The sequence below is a fragment of the Scomber japonicus genome, chromosome 19, assembly GCF_027409825.1.
Source record: "Scomber japonicus isolate fScoJap1 chromosome 19, fScoJap1.pri, whole genome shotgun sequence".
In the NCBI taxonomy this organism is placed as follows: Eukaryota; Metazoa; Chordata; class Actinopteri; order Scombriformes; family Scombridae; genus Scomber; species Scomber japonicus.
Genome location: NC_070596.1, coordinates 21,954,347 through 21,972,599, shown reverse-complemented (window position 1 = coordinate 21,972,599; position 18,253 = coordinate 21,954,347). Strand labels below are relative to the sequence as shown.

At 38.7% G+C, this 18,253-nt stretch overlaps 2 protein-coding genes across 4 annotated transcripts; one reads left to right on the top strand and one right to left on the bottom strand.

Annotated features, from left to right (window-relative positions):
* Nucleotides 1-2,781: 2,781 nt before the first annotated feature.
* On the bottom strand, nt 2,782-6,531 carry st6galnac4 (ST6 (alpha-N-acetyl-neuraminyl-2,3-beta-galactosyl-1,3)-N-acetylgalactosaminide alpha-2,6-sialyltransferase 4). Its single transcript, XM_053339433.1, has 5 exons — nt 6,182-6,531; nt 5,952-6,098; nt 4,821-5,230; nt 4,068-4,175; nt 2,782-3,960 (listed from the first exon to the last, which is right to left on the bottom strand). The coding sequence occupies exons 1-5, from the start codon at nt 6,191-6,193 to the stop codon at nt 3,774-3,776; spliced, it is 864 nt and encodes a 287-aa protein (XP_053195408.1). The 5' UTR covers nt 6,194-6,531; the 3' UTR covers nt 2,782-3,773.
* A 1,027-nt stretch (nt 6,532-7,558) lies between these two features.
* On the top strand, nt 7,559-18,253 carry miga2 (mitoguardin 2). 3 transcript variants are annotated; one of them, XM_053340015.1, is made up of 16 exons: nt 7,559-7,626; nt 8,408-8,675; nt 9,285-9,495; nt 9,593-9,708; nt 9,815-9,935; nt 10,498-10,625; nt 10,996-11,113; nt 11,788-11,894; nt 11,986-12,098; nt 12,537-12,609; nt 13,766-13,852; nt 13,995-14,093; nt 15,079-15,213; nt 15,290-15,343; nt 15,452-15,568; nt 16,461-18,253. In XM_053340015.1, the coding sequence occupies exons 2-16, from the start codon at nt 8,580-8,582 to the stop codon at nt 16,668-16,670; spliced, it is 1,785 nt and encodes a 594-aa protein (XP_053195990.1). In that variant the 5' UTR covers nt 7,559-7,626; nt 8,408-8,579; the 3' UTR covers nt 16,671-18,253. The 3 variants fall into 3 exon arrangements, with proteins under 3 accessions (XP_053195990.1, XP_053195988.1, XP_053195989.1); XM_053340013.1 differs by having other exon boundaries at nt 11,785-11,894; XM_053340014.1 differs by lacking the exon at nt 7,559-7,626 and having other exon boundaries at nt 7,682-8,675; nt 11,785-11,894.

The following is an 18,253-nucleotide window of genomic DNA, read 5'->3' as shown; positions in this document are numbered from 1 at the left end:
CCATGTGCTATATATGAAACCTACTTAAAACATCTCAAACCAATGTGTAACATGCTAATTTGCATAGCTGTATCAGCAATCCTGCTTAGTTTTCCAAAGGTAATCTATCTTATCTGTTTTATTCAAATATATGAACAGGAGAAACAAGTGGCTGTCTGTGTGGTATGAGAGCAGCAAAAAGGTCACATTCAGAACTTTTGCTTTCTGTAGGTGTCGTATGAGGCTGCCCAAAAAGGAACAAGCCATATCAAACATTTTCTGCAGTAGTAGTAGTGAAGTAGTAAAGATGTAGTTTGTCTTTGATTAACAGATGTGTTTTTATTTGCTTCATTAAGTAGGGATTGACTTTATGACATCAATTTGCAAATATTTGGCTGTAAAAGCACATCATATAGCAGCGTTTAGTGGCCATGTGCTTGTTGACTAGTTTCAGTTTATGGCTTCTCTCTTCTTTTTTTTAATTTCCTGTTGCTCTGTTCATATCTCCTTATCAAAATCCTGTTTCTGATTAAGTTCAGCTTTATTTGCCATATGTATTATCTTAATAGGCAAGGCAAGGCAGTTTTATTTATATAGCGCATTTCATACACAATGGCAACTCAATGTGCTTTACATAAAACAGAAAAACATGCAATTTGAGAAACATTGAAATGTACAATTCCCCCCCCCCCCCCCACAATAAAAACAAAATACAGAAAAATAGAAAGACAGAAATAAAATGCTTGAATAGAGCATTAAATATAAGGTTGCAGCATAAAATAATAATTAGCTTTAAAATCATTAAAAGGACATAGAGTGCAAATGAAAGATTAAAATGTAAAGTGCTTTAAAAGAGCTCAATCATAAGCACAGGAGAAGAGAAGTGTTTTTAACCTGGATTTAAAAATGTTCACAGTTGGGGCTGATTCCAGTTCTGCTGGTAGTTTGTTCCAGTTGTGTAAAAGCTGCTTCATCATGTGTAGTCTGAACTCTGGGCTCAACTATCTGACCTGAGTCAGTAGATCTCAGAGCTCTACTGGGTTTATGTTCTACGTACATGTCATTCATGTGGTCTGGACCTAAACCATTCAGTGATTTGTAGACCAGTAGCAGAACTATTAAATCTATTCTATAGCTGACTGGGAGCCAGTGTAAAGACTTTAGAACTGGAGTAATGTGCTCTGATCTCTTTGTTCTGGTTAAAACTCGAGCAGTTATTTTTACATGTTTATTTCACTGAGATCTACAGTGATGATGTCCACATGTGAAGAGGAGGGCAGCTGAGGTGGTGCAGTGGAGGGCAGGAACAGGAGCAGCTGTTCTCTGTAATGGTTGTTAACAGCTGCACCACACAGTGATTAATGAATAAAGTAATAGAGCACTGTACTTCCTTTAGAGTGTTATATCATTATTATTATTTATTCATGTTTATTTTATATGTTTTAGTAGTTTAGTAAATATATTAAAGTAGTAATTCTCTTTAGATAATAAAAATGAATTGTAGTCCCTTTCTCACTTTGAGGAAAAAGTGTATGTAGTATGAAGACTACAAATTTGAACTGCATTAGACTAGATTATACTCAGAAGGACCAAAATCAAGTCAAGCTCTCTCTCTCTTTCTCTCTAACACACACACACACACACACACACACACACACACACACACACACAGAGGGAGAGAGAGAGAGAGAGACTAGGTTTATTCATGTTGACATCCACCTCATATTAGCAGTGGCCAGTGGTCAAGTTTACATTCAAGTTCTTATCTTGCACATTACATAATTACACTACTTATGTTTGCCAAACACTCATTAATAACACACTTTAAATCACACAGTCAGTTCATAACTGAAATGTACATTACAGTGAAATACTTTGACACAGCAGTTTGCTCAGTAGTGCAAATACTATTACAGTCTTTGGAATTAGTCACAAAATAAGCATTATGCAACTAATAAAAGGCAGCACTATAGGTTTCATTGTAAACAGGCAGCAAAATTAGAATGGGTAAACAATTTTAAAAGTAAATATCTAAAAACAAATAAGTCAGTTTGTGTTTATGGTATTGATCTGATTACATTCAGTGTAACAACGGGGCACTAACACTCTATCTTTGCACACAACTTTCTGCAGATTTATCTTCCGTCGGAGGCTTTAGGATGCCACAAAGTGCTGCAGCTGCACAAATTACAAATGTCTCATCAGGCCTCCAAGACGTCTGTATTCAGTCTCAACTTCCCTCCAACACAGATAATGCACACAAACCACAGATATCTGCAAAGACGTTCACAGTAAACCTCTGCAGTTATATTTGAATAGTGTTTGCTCTGTGGTTGATTTACTTTAAAAAAACAAAACACATAAATAATGTATGTCATTGTGGTTGACCACTGATGCCGCCACATGTAACACAACCATCATGATCACTGTAAGGGTTGGCTCACTTTTAAAATGTGCCAAAAGAAACAGCTTACTAATACTTCAAGCATTTTAACACTGTAACTGGTTGCCATGGTTGCAGTAAGGGAAAAGAATCAGCTTAAAGCTTCAATATCGCAGTTAGTGTATTAAATATCAACCTGAATCTACTTGAACCAGCATATTCATTTGTTGTTGATCAGTTGTATGAGCATGAGGTAAGGCCCACAGCCACAGTAATGAGTAGCCACAAAAATAAAGGAGGGAAAAAATGAATCAAATGAAAATACTCTCTTGAAATCAGTAACAGTTGTGCTTTTTTAAACTGCAAACTAGTTAAAGTCATACTATGCAGCTTTTTCCTTAACCCCCCCCCCACCCCACCCCTCCCTAAAAAAACCCAGTATAGACTCATACAAAAGTAAAAAATCATTACTTCTGACCCTTTAGAAGTGTGGGGCAGTGTATGTGTCTACAGCCCTCTACTGCCCCCTGCCTGTATGTCTTATTATTTTGCAGTGTTAGGGACATTTATGGGAATCAACTTTTTGGTCGTGGGTGTGTAGCTCCCAGCGAACACCAACTTTAAACGTGCTTACAAACAGTAACCGACAAATCCTGCATAGTATGCCTTTAAGCGCTGAACTTGTCTCCACTTCAAGGCTAGTTCTGAAGCTAAATTAAGGGCTGTAACTAACGCTTTTCAATAATTTATCTGTTGATGTTTTCAAAAAATAAATTAAAGCATTTGGACATTTTTTCTTGAGAAAATAATTAATCGATTATCAAAATAGTTGATGATTCATTTTCTGACAACTGACTAATTAATTAACTGACTAATCGCTGCAGTCGTAGATAACACACTGACCAACTAACAGAGAGGACAACAGGAATATGAATACACTTCCTGTCTCACAGCAGCTTTAAATTACACAGGTGGCATAAAGTAAAGGCACATTTCAAAATCAACTTAAAATTGTAAGCTTTGGTATACATTGGTTTTAGAGTCTACTTTAGTGACTGATACATGGCTAAACACAACGGAAATATTCAGTAATACTGACAGCAGTACTTTAACACCAGTTAAATACTTATGGCATTTTAAGCATACAAAACAAATGTAATACTTTTTATCAGTAATTGCAGATAAGTTGACCCAAAAAGAGCCAGCATCAAATGTGGCTTCTTTCTTTCTTCTTTCTAAAAACTGCTGAGCTGGTAAAAAAAGTCATACTCCATATAAAAGCTCCAGTAACAAATTGAAGTATTTGATAAAGTTCTCGGCTAACGCTAAAAATGTTCAGCAGTGGTGACCGAAAGCCAGTAAAATTGAATACCACCTGAAGAGTCAAAGGACAGCTTTTGGATTTCCATCGTTAAAAGTTCCATGAGGGATGTTTAAACTCCATCTTGTGGCGTGTTGCCCATCTGGCATAAATGGCCTTTTCAGTGATGAATCGGTGCCCCCCGCGTTGTGTGTGCTCATGGACCTTGTACATCTTGCATTCATCAATTCTGTTCTTCTCGTAGTAATGGTAAGGAACAACACTGTGATTGGCTCGACTGCCCGGAACAGAAGAATGTGAAGGTTACTTATGATGCTAAATCATGTTTTTAAAACAGACAGTAGTGTAAATGACAAGTTCAGGTCATTATGTGGAATGTCTCACCTGCAGTAGTTATCATCGATCATCCCATAAACGTGGATGCTGTCACACATATCTATAGCCAGAATCATTGCGAAGAATCCGGTGCTGAGAAACGCCCCTGTTTTCATTCTGAGTGAGACACACAAACATCTGTTCTTGAAAAAGGTATTTTAAACTCCTTAGACTCTGAAACAACCAAAATCAAAACACTTAAAGGGGATATATCATGTGTCATATATATATATACTGTTATGATGTCAAATTTTAAATATGATTAATGTTCCAGTACTTGAGTCAAAAGTCAGGGCTTTATTCTGCTGTTTGTAATTTTACGTCTACTTCTCTATCACACTAATGTCAGATCCGTCACATATGCACACAAACAGCTGTCCTTTCTGTATCCTTTGTTGCTCAGTTTATTCCACAGGTTGTTCCTCACTGTCCATTCGCATATTTCAGATTGGATTCTAGCTCAAATGTGCATGGGTGTATTTGAGAAGTTTCCATTTCGAGTAAAGAATGAGAAAAGTGAAATTGTATTAATATGTTTGTTTACATAGCCTCTGGAGCTGGCCAATCAGAACAAAGTGGGCTCACTGGGAGGCAGTCTTAAAGAGACAGGAGCTCAAAGGGCCTTTTTCAGACAGAGGCTGCATAAAAGGCCCACATTAAGTTAAATATGGAGTTTTTGCAAGTGAGCATGATGTATCCTCTTTAAACTGCCAAGAGCCATAAATACATGATGTCATTATTAATCAAACTGCTGTACAGTACCTGTTCTTTCCAGTTTCATTCTGAAACACGCTGTCACAATACTGAATCTTCTCTCTGGTCACAGCGTAGATTCGGACGTTGGGATACTTCATTGTAACTTTCAGTAGTGTATTAAAGATGCGGCCTTTCCCGTCCTGCCTCATGTTCCTTTCAGGACCCCAGACCACATATGTGGTGTCTGCCGATTGCTGGAAATAGTAGTGCTCGTTTTTTACCAACAGGGGAACACTGGTGTGTGACACAACACGAATACTTGTGCGGGTCCCTACGTCTCCCTCAAACCCCAGAGTGGGTGCGTTGTTCATCCGGATCACACATCCGATGTTGTCTATCTCTTCTCCAACACCAGCTCCAAGCATCTGACCTGAGCTGGAGACCAAGGCACACTGGTTGCAGCGCTTGTCCAGGAACTGCAGAGAGAGAGATGATTGTTGTGGTTTATGCATTGTTGCACTTGATTTATTACCTCAGTGAACTGTTTACTAATCAGTTTATGGGCTCAATTGCTAGTTTCAAGTCTTCTTCAATACAGCATGATGTTCATTTTGAAAATTATGGTGGTTACGATAAAGTGGGGTAGGCCATATGGGCACCTGATTGTTGTTTTAACCCTCACATACTGTTCATATTCTGACTCATAATTTATCTCTGCACCAGTTCTCATTCATAAATTCACCATCAGTTATTACTAAATGTTTGATTAATCCTTAATGAAGAGTGTTTACTATTTATTTATGGAGAAAAAAAGGCATTAACAATCATTATATTATGGTCCAGGAGAACATTTTATAGATTATGAAAAGTACAACATGTTTGAATGGCAATTTTAATAAATGCAGGTCAAATTTGCATCTACAAGAATGTGTATCAGTTGCACAAACATTTAAAAATGATGCATTATACATTATATATGTCCATTTTTGTATATTCAGGGGTCACATTAGCAAAGTCTGATTGAAAGCAATGTGTATGTGGTGTTTTTACAGCTTTCAAAAGTAAAATTAGGTCAAATGTGAACCTGAACAGTATGTAAGGGTTAAAGCAGACTTGTAAAAACTGTGATCCTGTCCTTTAAAGCATGTCTGGAGGGGGAACTTTAACTTTAACTAAACAGCTGTATCATGGATTCACCTGGTCCATCCCGCCTGGGGTGATCCTCATGTACCCGTTGAGCCCGGTGCTTGGTCCCACAGGTGGAGGACCGTCCCGTCTGATCACATGTCCAAACCAGAAGAGCAGAGGCAGACTCACACTGAGCAGACAGAGCAAGCAGGACATCTGCATGGACCGGCAGAGACAAAAAGATTTAATATAGCAGTTCACATTTAACACTGTATTTAACACCAGGGGCGTTATCCTACCTGAGACTTCATATCAAAGCCTTTGGGAAAGCCTTGATTCTCCACAGAGCCCGACAGCACTCATTTTTCCAGCCTTTTTAACTCGAGAGAGACGCAGAGAGGTTGCAGTCAGGGTCCAGTCATGATCGCTTCATTATGCAGATCTTTAATCGGTTGTTGTTGTGATCGATGTTTCTAAATCCAGCATCCTTTTTTTCTTTACAGTGTGACTTTATCTTTCAGCCGCAGACAGACTACAGCTCATATATCTAGTTTAACAGGTTGTAACAGTATGAATATAAACACTTTTAATCTATAAATCTGTGCCGCTAACTTCTTTCACCAGATTTGTTGATACTGTACTGACGTGAAATCTCGCGATGTTACCAGATATAAAACGACGTTTCCGGCACGACTTTTCACAACAAAAGCCTCTGAACATATAATTAATTGACTAAAACACTGTTGTGTTTTTTTTTTCCTGGGGAAAAAACAGTTTACTGGTATAGAAAGTCAGTACTATTTCCTTTATACTTCTGTGACCTGGACAATGATACTAATTGACCTTGCTGGTTGCTGCTTTTATGCTCTTATTTTTTTGATGTTTTAGGTATTTTCTTTTTATCTGTCTTTTATATTGATGCTTTTACCTTGTAGCAATTTGAGATTTGCGTTGCAAATAAAATGTAGTGTTATTATTATTATTATTATCATCATTAAATTTACCTATTTCCAATGAGATAAAGAGAACATTTTCACATTTCCATTCACATAAAATCAGAAAAAACAACATATGAATAAAAAAGAACTAATATTTATCATGAAATTATACAAAAAGTGACAACAAAGCATTTAGAAGTGTCTTTTTTCAAGATTTACGATTGTACTGTAAATCACTGTCATGAATGAGCCCCCAAATATTAATGCATCACTGTATCTGGTGATTTATATGTTGTTACTGTTTTTGTTGATAGTAGCTATCATCATATTACACTTATTATACTACTGTTTCTCTTTGTTTTCTTTTTGCTGCTGCAATAGCTAATAAAGATACATCTCATCTTATCTAAAAGAGCCCAGAATCTGTGCTGCCCTTATTATCTATTTTTTATTGTTTACTCATTTTTTTAGGGTTATTTTAATTGGGTTTTTGTTCACTTGTGATTATTTTATTGTATTTTTTCCCCAATACTCCTTGTACTGTTTGTAATATTATTGTGTTGCTTGCTTGTTCTCAGTCAACGCTGCTTTTTGATCTACGATCTGATTGGACGATAAAAAATACTTTCCTCACCTACTTTTCATCTGTTTGGTCAAAAAAAGAAGGCATCACTTTCTATTCCACTTCTGATTGGCTAAACGTCACGTCAGTATTCTTGCGTTACAAACGGCACCGCCCCCGAGCAAAGAGCTATGTGCTGCTTTCACTGACTGTGACAGGAACGTCCTTTCCCCGGGACACCTCGGTATGCACCTTTATATGGGATTCTCTCATTAGTTGTGTGGCTTATGAGCTGTTTTCAGTGTCGGTGTCTGTTCAGAGCCTCACAGCCGGTGTCCGGTTGACCGGCTGATGTTTCTGTGATGAGAAGTGACAGATCAGAGTGGAGCTAGGCTAGCTGCTGTGTGCTAGCTCGACTATGAGCTGAGGACTCGCGTTGGTTTGTCTGCTGGCTACTGAGCATTTTGTAGCCTGTCATTGATTCTCTAAATAGCCACCGACAGACTTCAGAGTTGTTAATATTTAATGTAAAAGTTAGAAAGGGTAAATGGTGGCAGGCAGGGTCGACTTCTGGCCTTACAGCTTGCTAGCTTGCTTTTCACCTTTTTTTATATAATTAAGTCTATTTCAAGAGGCAGCAGCAGCTCCATCATCAATCATTTGTCATGTCCAGCTTGGGAAGTAATTATTGATTTTTGCAACTTAGTCATTTCTCTTGTAGATTGTCCATTGTAGTTGTACAGTAGGCGTGGGGCAGTCCACATACCAGACTGTGTGGATAGTTGGCACAATGTCAATTTGCTCTGCTGCTTAACACTTAATGCAAGCTTGATTTTCCCAGCTTAAACCATGGACCTCTTAAGTCCATGTCTGAGTGTGGAGTGTTTTGCCCTAGAGCCAAAAGCACTGCTGCATGTATAACTTTGTCTGCTGATGCTCTACACTTCACAATATAATACAGCTTTAAAGAGAGAGAGAGGAGGCTGGCACACTCAGATAATTTCTTTATATCTTATCTGTCGCAGGGTAATAAAGCCACAGTCAGTCACTGGACCAGTGTGGAGTGCAAATTAAAGGAGTGGATGACGAAAAACGGTTCATCAGCAAGTCCCCGGCTGGCTGATCCCAGAGCAGAGAGGTCATTGTGTTGAGGGTGAATGTGAGGGGTTCGGAGAGCAGGCTTTTTCAATTTCTGAGATGTCCGTCAGACGAGCAGAAGGGATGTCCATCGCCCAGGCTCTGGCCATGACTGTTGCAGAGATACCAGTGTTTCTCTATTCCACATTTGGGCAGGTAAACCACTTTACACTTGCATACACTTATACAGTTCAGGTTTACATCTCTACCAAGTCTGCAACTAATGATTATTTTCATTATTGATGAATATGTTGCTTTTTTTTTCGATTAATTGAGTAGTTTTAGTGTTTCTCAAAGTCCAAGATGAAGTCCTTAAATGTCCAAATTGTTCCAACCTACCGTCCATAATCCAAAGATATTCAGTTTACTATCATGTGAGACTAAAGACACCAGAACATATTCACATTTGAGAGGCTGGAATCATATTTTGGACAAATCCATGTTCATGAACACTACTACAGTTTTTCAATGCCTGCTCAAATTCAATTGTTATAGTGTTCATTATTTATTGTATAAATATTTCTTTAAATCTTTATTTTAAATCCTTAAAGTTTTAATGCCTGTTTTTATAAAGAAAAAAAAATACTCAAAACATTAAATTGATTATGAAAGTAGTTGGGAATTAATCCTCTGTTCATTGACCAATCACAGCTCTCTAATCTCTGCACACCAGCACTGATCACTATCTTGTGGAGACTTGAATAAATTAGGAAACAGTGGAGAGTACTTATTATGACAGCTCATGTTTGCCTCTCCTGCTTTCAGTCCATATTTTCTCAGCTGAAGCTCTCCCCAAACTTGAAGAAAGTGCTGTTTGCCACAGCGCTGGGCAGCGTCGCGCTGGCTCTCACCGCTCATCAGCTGAAAAGACGGGGGAGAAAACGGAAGCAAGCGACACAAGGAAAGGATGGCCAGAAGACTGTGGGCATACCTGACGCGCTGTTGAAGAGCGGAAGGCCCTCGTCATTAAAAAGAGGTGTGTACGTTTTTAGCGTTGGACATTTTTAATTATGAGTTTGCTGTGTGATTTGTAGCGTGTCTCGACCTCTGCTTAGATGTATTTCTGTGTGCAGGTCAGTTCACTGGGCGGCAGATGATGAGTCCCAGTACTCGGAGCAACGACACCATGAGTGGAATCTCTTCCCTGGCCCCTAGTAAACACTCAAGTTCCTCACACAGCCTGGCATCTGTTAGTTTTACAATTTTACAACTCTTTCTTCAACATGTTTGCTCATCATTTCACTTCAGGCCTCATGTATCTAATGTGGCTGTGTGTTTGTGTGTTTCCGGTACAGATGCGGGTCCCAAGCTCCCCAAATCAGTCTGCCAACCCATCCACCCCCTGGGAGGCAGAGCCAGTAGTGGAAGAGTCAGGGGCAGTAGAGGATGCTAATGCAGAGAATCTCTATATAATGGGTAGGTTTCAGTTGAACATGAAATAAAACAATGTTTTTTTGGTGATGGCTGAGAAACCCAAATGATACAGGATTTAATTTAACTGCTTTGGCAGAGTATTGAGTAAAATATTGCACATTTGCAGTTGGTTTGGATGCATTTTGAATGTACTTTAAAGTTACTTTTCAGTGTCTTTTTATTTATGGTGATATTAAGACACAAGCTACACACATTATGTGAAATCAGAATCCACTTACTACTGTAGTGACTGTTGGTGGTGTAGAACAAGTGGAGAAAATCTGGGCTATAGCCAGGTAATAGTTAGACTCTTGGACTCAGTATGCAGTTGTTTGGCATTAGGATTATGCTGCAAGAACTATTTGGAATTTCTCATTTTGAAACTCTGGACTTTTAGACACGTCAGGCCACCTGCATTAAGCAATATTTTTCATCAAATAAGTATTGCTCTGTCATTTCAACTAATAAAGATAACAATCCAATTCTGTTCTGTGCCACTTTTATCTGATTTTTCCCACTCATGAGTAGGAAGCGTGACTAAATCTAACTGCTCTTTTCCTGTCAGGGATGGAATTGTTCGAGGAAGCGTTACAAAAGTGGGAAATGGCCCTGAACATACGCCACCACACCCACTCGACCTCCAGCAACAACAGCCTCGCTCTGCAGGGGGCAGCGTGTGGAGACTTACCCGTGGTAACCTTCATTCAATCCTTAACAACAGAGACAGGTTGAAACTCATGTGCATGGTTTGATCAGTTACCAGCCAGTATTGGTGCAGAATGCAGTATTGTATTATATGGTGCTGCATCTCACCTATTTCTGCTGTTGGTGGTTTGATTCACCACAAAACTTTATTCTGCTGTTACACAAAAAAAGCATCTTTCTTCTGTTGCATCTTAATGATCTTGTAACTGAACGTGAAATACAAAAGCTGTCTCTATTATTAGCGCTTAACAATGCTCATTAGCCCCAGTGTAAAAGCAGCACAATTCAAATAAACTGAATTGCCTACGGACTTAAGCTTGGTGTTTATATAGGATAATTTTTCTCCCCTGTGTTACAGGTTGAAACTCGTAATAAAGTGTTTGCTGAAAAGTTAGAGACGCTACTGCACAGGGCGTACCACCTACAAGAGGATTTTGGCAGCAGTATCCCACCAGACAGCGTGCTTGCAGACTTTGGTAAGCGAGCAAACCTGAACTTTTACAACTTCTACTACTATATATCAACGTCTGTTACATTTAGTCCCTTGCCAAATGCGGTCACACAATGAAACCTATCACTGCCAGATATGTCTCTATTCTAAAGTATATCAGAGTTTTTAGTCTGGTTTTGGGTTTGCTCTATGGGCAGCCGGCCATTAGCTTGCCAAGCCGGCCAATTTCCATTTAGCCCTCTGCTGGGATTGTATGGGAATCAAAGTGATTATTGGACCAAATGGATCAAATTCTGATGGTTAAATGAGTCATTTTGCAGGGGTCAAAACAATTTATCCACTGTTTTCCTGCTGCAACAGTAGCGACAAAGTGAGCTACAGCATAGCCCATAAGGCAAACGTGTCAACAGTATTTTTGTAATTACTCTCACTGCCAGAAGAAAGACAAAAATCCAGCACTGCAGGTTTAAAAGAAGTTAAAAATATCACATTGTAATTATTGACTCAAGGGTCTCAAGGATTTTTCCCCAGCAACAAGGTATAGCTGCACCAAAGCTAACTTGTTGATGGTGGTGACGTTATCCACAAAGTCAAAGGTTACACTTAAACTGCACCAGTAGTAATAGTTAAAAAATCATTGGGGGCACACTTTTTATATCTCTGAGTACATCTGTGTTTTCATTTTTGTTCTATTAGCAGAAAGTGAAGGAACTCTCATCTTGCCTCAAGTGGAGAGTTTCCACCGACTGCGAGACGATGATGCGACTACTGTTACCTCTGATGATTCCTTCTTCTCAGCCGCAGAGGTTAGCTCCCTTTCCTCTGCTCTCTCGATTTTATATTATATTATTTGTATTAACTACACATACCAGTATACTGTGTGTTTTGTCTGTGCAGCTGTTTGATGCCATGGCTATAGAAGAAGTCTACCAGACGCTTAAACCAGCAGCTCTTTATGAAGAAGCCTTGTCGCTGGTCCGGGAGGGCAAAGTGACCTATAGGTCCCTGAGGTAACTGAAGTATAGTCTTAACCTTAATACTTGAAACTGCACTTATTATTGTGTTTATATTAACAATGGATCAGATGAGTATGTGTAATATGAAAGCAGTTTGATACAGATTATTATCACCTGACTCTCTACTACTAGCTTTAGCCTCTTTCAGCTTATTTTGTGTGTTTTACAACCTGCAACTTTACACTACAGATCTTTAAGGGGAACAAACATTGGGCATCAATGAGTCAGAAACATGACACCTTATGAATGCTAATGTTGCTCTATGTCTGTTGGATGTGTAAATAGACTCCTGTTTGCTAACATGTTTACAAATCAACTGTATCGAATACTCTGTTGCCGCCAGGCAGTTAAAAAATGTAAAATGCAAATGTCCAGTAGTTAAGAGAAGAATAAGATTGCAGTGAGTTTCATATCTTTGTCTCTTTTTACCAGGACTGAATTACTTGAATGTTATGGTGACCAAGACTTCCTTGCCAAGCTTCACTGTGTGAGACAAGCATTCCAGGTCGGTTTCAGCTCATATGATTCACCCGTATTTTATAGATCTTTGTTTGCTTAATTGCAATTCTTGATAATCCTTCATCAACGTCAGCAACTGTTATTGCAAAATATAGTCAGGAAAAATGTGTGGCTTGGTGTACATGCAAACCCTTGAGCAACGTATAGGGTGACCTGCTTATTAAAATACTGCCCTATAGCTCCACTCGTGGTCAAAACCTCCATTGGGTATTGTTTTATTATCGCTTTGGTTAAAGCTTATCAGCATGATCAAGATTAGTGTTAGCAGCCTTTAATGGCTCCTGTAAAGTTCAACTGAGCCGTGAACAAGCAGCGCTAACTTCAGCTTACACAAAATTTAGAAAGTTCTCATAAAGCTCATTTTTGCTGTCTTTTGTTTTACGTCCCCTCTAGCAGGAACCTGGCTCAATCAGTCACTTCAGAAAACTGGCAATAAAACTGATGGTCAATTTTTTAAACATTGTAGTGCAGAGATCATAGAGAGAAAAAAAAATAATTTTAGGATATCATATGACATCAGTATTATAATGTGTCAGTATTGTAATGAGATCCTAGTAGAAAAACATTGCGGCACACTTGAGTTTCTAATATGTTGCCTTTACGCAGGTATCGTCTTAGCACCTACAGACAGTGAGTCAGGTTTCTGTGCTTAAGCAACATCCAGACAAAAGCATCGAGGTCAGATAAAATGACAGCAGCTACAGTCAGGAGAGGTGACTCACAGCGTGCCTCACACTCAGAAAACGGTCTTTTTCTGCAAAACATCTAATTTTTAGCTTTGTTCTTCAGTCTCATGCAAAGGTCCGTACTTTCATGAAACTCACATTCACGTCTGTTGTGTTTTGAGCAGATGTGTTTTAAATCTAAAGTGTGTTATCAGCTTTCATTTTCCATTCTGGTCCATGAGAATAATTGTATCCTGTTTTGTATGAATCAGTTCCACCCTGCTCCCCCTGAGAGATTATTTACTTCCAAGTTAACTTGAGCTGAATGTGTTTTTAAAGCATGTTGATGGAAATCATTTGCAGTCAGCACTACATCATTACACTATGAAAATTGAATTATGAAAGTCTAAGCTAGTCGATCATAATATTATGATATTATAACAGAAACTGGAACAATAATGCTTTTTTCCCCCACAGGTCCTGTTAGCAGATGAAACTCACCGCACATTTTTCATGGAGACCGGGAAGCAAATGATTACAGGGTTAATGGTGAAGTCAAACAAGGTAAAAGGCTGCTAATTTGGATCCTCTGTTATTACATTGTCCTATTAAGATAAACAGGACAAGCTTCTTCTTCTGTGGACATATTTTCACAGCTGTAAATAATTAGATTATGGGGTTTTTTTTTTGTATTTTTCCTTCAAAGGGTCCCAAAGCCTTCTTAGAGAGCTATGAGGACATGCTGCTTTACACTCAGAGAGAGGAAACATGGCCAGTCACTAAGATGGAGCTGGAGGGCCGAGGGGTGAGTAGTGTGTGATCATGAATACATTAACACCTGAATCTGAACATTTGTTAAAAGGACTGTCCAATCTGTACCTGAGAGTATATGTTTGTTGTTTTATTAATGGGAATGTGGATCCTCTGACAATTTACATGAACTTGAGATACTCGGTCACAACCCTGAATTAAAATGTAACTCAAGTACGGCCAACAGTCACTGTCCTTTTCTCAGTATAAGGCTCGCATTGAGGGACATACTGTAGTTGACATACTGTAGTTGCTACAGGAAAGAATTTTTCCCTTTGTTAGTTAAGTTAAAGGTACACTGTGGATTTATTAACATTCACTGTATCCTCAGAGCCTAATAAACATGTTCAATGTATTTTTCTTCCTCATCAAAAATTTCCCAAAGATAATTTTGGAAGAAATTGACACCTACATTCTTAATATATATCAATTGTTGGGCATATTTCTGCATTTGTTGGCACAATACTGCCAACTGTTCACCAGTGTAATAAAGTGAAACTCACAATACTAATACAACGGGCACTCATGCTGTGTGTGAAATCAGTCATTTACTACTCATTCTATAATAAACACCCAATAGTTTACTCAATAGTGAGCAGTAAAGTGAGATTTTGGTTACCTATAAATCATCACATAGTATACACACGCACAATAATAATAGTGAAAGCAACACCTTGAGCTAGTTGTTGGAAAAATAGAGGGTAATTATACTGCACTTTATAGTAAATTTCAAGTAATTTCGGACACAATCCTACTGTTAAAGACTTTCTCTCAACCTCTATAGAGTTATTTATGGTCAAAAACTCCACAGTGTTTGTGTGACTCTGTATTTTTCAAGTTGGTTTCAAACTCCATCTATGCATTTGTCAGCCTCTTAATTACCCAAAAAGATACATTATGATTGTTTGTTCTTATCTGAGAAAATGTAATGGCTGTCCTGTTAATGTCCCGTCTGTTTCCTCATGTCATGATCTCTGCAGGTGGTGTGTATGAACTTTTTTGACATTGTGTTGGACTTCATCCTGATGGACGCCTTTGAAGACCTGGAGAGCCCTCCGTCCTCTGTGGTAGCTGTGTTGAGGAACCGCTGGCTCTCTGACAGCTTTAAAGAGACGGTTAGTTTATACACATACATACAAATGCAACTGAATCATTAGTTACTTTGATAACTTAGTTGTGTTTTTTGGTTAGGCTCTGGCGACTGCCTGCTGGTCTGTCTTGAAAGCAAAAAGGCGTCTTCTTATGGTGAGTTTGAGTCCATTTGAAAACATTTTTATTTAACTGCTTGTTTCTTAAAATAAAGCTGTATGTCTTTTTGATTATGACAGCTCTTTCTCTTACTAATCTCCACAGGTTCCTGACGGTTTTATCTCCCACTTTTATGCCATATCAGAACATGTGAGCCCAGTTTTAGCGTTTGGGTTTTTGGGACCCAGGCAGCACTTAAGTGAAGTGTGCACCATCTTCAAGGTGAGAGCAGGACTGAGAAACTGATTTTGCCACAGTTTTGGAAATTACTGTTTGTGGTGTAATTTAAAGCATTTGATGACAGTCGTATGTCTTCTGTGGCTCGGGAGCTTTCCAAAGTTTGATGACATCACTCTGAGTGATGTCATTAGGGTTATCTAAGTTTCGGAGACTTCAGATTTGTAACAGAAAGCCTGTGTTACAAACTGGGTGTGTGGAGATGCTAGCAGGTTGCATCATGGAAAGTGTACGATCCAGGGGGGAGACTCTTGCCTCTGCTGCTTTTTGACATTGTTTTTTGATAGTACGGATACCAAAAAGCAACATAATACACAGAAAAGGACAGATAACAGCTTAACAGTACCCAATAGACATAAAACTTTACACAAAAAACAAAGACAATATTGTGATGGATCATACAGATAAGTGGTTGTTTATATTACTGTTGACAGGGTTTCAACCATGTTAGAATAATTGAATTGAGAAAGGTCTGCCACATACCTGAGCTTCTCCAATTTAAAGAGGACATACAACATTTATCACATTTCAAGGTCTCTGTTTTTATTGTGGGGTTCTTCTTACCTTACCCTCAGGGGCTACATAAGCAAACAGTAGTAGTAGGATTTCATTTTTTATTTTTTTTTCTTGAAATGGAAACTTCTCAAATACATCTGTAAGCCCCAAGCCAATCCGAAATATGCGAATGGGCAATGGGAATAATCTTAGCAACAACCCTGGCAACAAAGGCAACACATTTTCTAAGACAAACTAAAATCTTACAAGCCCCCCTTACTTTATGGAAGTTAAAACAAAAGTACCCATTTAAAGTTCTAATCATGATGTTGTGTGTATATATTTCAGTTTCTGTCATTCATTTCTCTCCTTTCTTCTGCAGCAACAAATCGTGCAGTACCTTAAGGATATGTTCGACCACGACAAGGTCCGCTTCACCTCAGCTCAGTGCTTGGCTGAGGACATCTTGAACCTTTCCCACCGCCGGAGTGAGATTTTACTGGGCTATCTGGGTATCGATAGCCTTCTGGAGCTCAATGGTGCCCTGCCTAGAGACACAGAGGGTTCCTCTGGGTCCAAATTAAACGACTAGGATCACTATGGGCTTCATTGGGCTTGTACAGACCGAGTGCAAGAGGCTGACCAGGAGGCTGACCAGGAGGCTGACCAGGAGGCTGACCAGTAGGCAACGGCAACACCTCACAGCTTCGTAGCTACATTAAGACTGGATTGAATCATTACTCCTGTGATACACTGAGAACCAGCATTACTCTTTTAATTCATCTGTGTTCATCAAACGCAACAACTGTTTTTCATCAGACTTACAGTATCACTGGTCCATCTGTTTAATGAGGGAGAGCGACCGGATAGTAATGATCCCATCTCTCCCTCGTTACCTGCTGCTGCGTTGCGTATCAAGAATGCCTACTGTAGTCGTGTCATTTTCACACGTGTGAGGACTTGCAACTTGAAACGGATACTTCTGAAAATCAGACCTGACAGAAGCACCCCCCCCCCCCAGTCCCAACACACAAAGACCAGGCCTTCGACACTAATACTAAAAAACCAGTTGCTGCATCCTTTACCTTCCATTCATCACCTGCAGCATCGGTTGGGGTAGTCTCCATTATTATGTGAAAAGAAACTGTGTGAGAGTCTGTCAATATTGTGCATATGTATATTTTATACGAAAGAAGGAAGGATATTTGTTCAAATCACAATAATTTACGACTTGTGCTGCGCGATGAAGGATGTAATAGATTTGTCTCCTTACTGATTGTACTTAAATCCTCTTTAATCATCCCAAGTATTTTATCCCAATTTGGTTGTGTCATGTGACATATCTAAGAGACTGTGATCATTGCAAAAAGACATCTTGTAATATTAGTGTAGGGTGCTAAACATGTTACTCATATAGAAGATGAATTATCCCAAAAAACTGCAGTGTATATATATATATATATATTCTGACCCCCCAGACCACAGTTTCTTCTCATATAGACTTCTCATGTAACTGGTAAAATTTTTGTAGCGCTTTACTTTCTAAGAATCATGGTGAGCTCTCTGATTTTACTTGGCAACGGATGACATGAGTATTCAGATTTTTTTAATAGTACAGAGGCACAAAAATATATTTCCCACTGCAAATAACGCAATACCAGGTGTGAAAAACATCTGTCTAAACACTGTCACACAGATGATTATTATCGCCGGTTTTTGAAGGTGCAGCAGAAACAATATATTGAACAGTGAAACAGATCGCTGCTCTCAGGGAGAAATAAGAAACAGTACGACTTGAAATCAATATTCGGGGTAAAGCATTATGTTTTGACTGACATGCCAGAGGTACTTTTATTTTTCTCAAAGTCTTGCAATGAATCTGTCAAGCCACTCGAATCGCTTCCAAAATATTTGTGGCTAAAATGTAACGTCTTGCTAAATTTAATGAACCAAATAAATATTTTATAAAATAGTTTAAACTGATATATATAAGGAAAAAAGTATGCAAAGTGTAATATTTAAAACAATAGTACTTCTTGAAACGTTCCTTTTTTGAAGTACGGATATCTAAACTAAAAGGTCACTCAAAGGTTAATGTATATAGGATAGGAAAAAAATCAGCTGCTTTCACCCAACAGGCCTTTTTCACAGCAAATATTTTTGACTTCTCATAAT

Coding starts and splice junctions, on each gene's coding strand:
- st6galnac4 (XM_053339433.1), bottom strand. Junction 5,231..5,951: donor CCCCAGGCGGGATGGACCAG/GTGAATCCATGA, acceptor CTCTCTCTGCAG/TTCCTGGACAAGCGCTGCAA. Junction 4,176..4,820: donor AATGAAACTGGAAAGAACAG/GTACTGTACAGC, acceptor TGTCTCACTCAG/AATGAAAACAGGGGCGTTTC.
- miga2 (XM_053340013.1), top strand. CDS start 8,580: ATGTCCGTCAGACGAGCAGAAGGGATGTCCATCGCCCAGGCTCTGGCC. Junction 9,709..9,814: donor CCTCACACAGCCTGGCATCT/GTTAGTTTTACA, acceptor TTTCCGGTACAG/ATGCGGGTCCCAAGCTCCCC. Junction 15,569..16,460: donor AAGTGTGCACCATCTTCAAG/GTGAGAGCAGGA, acceptor TTTCTTCTGCAG/CAACAAATCGTGCAGTACCT.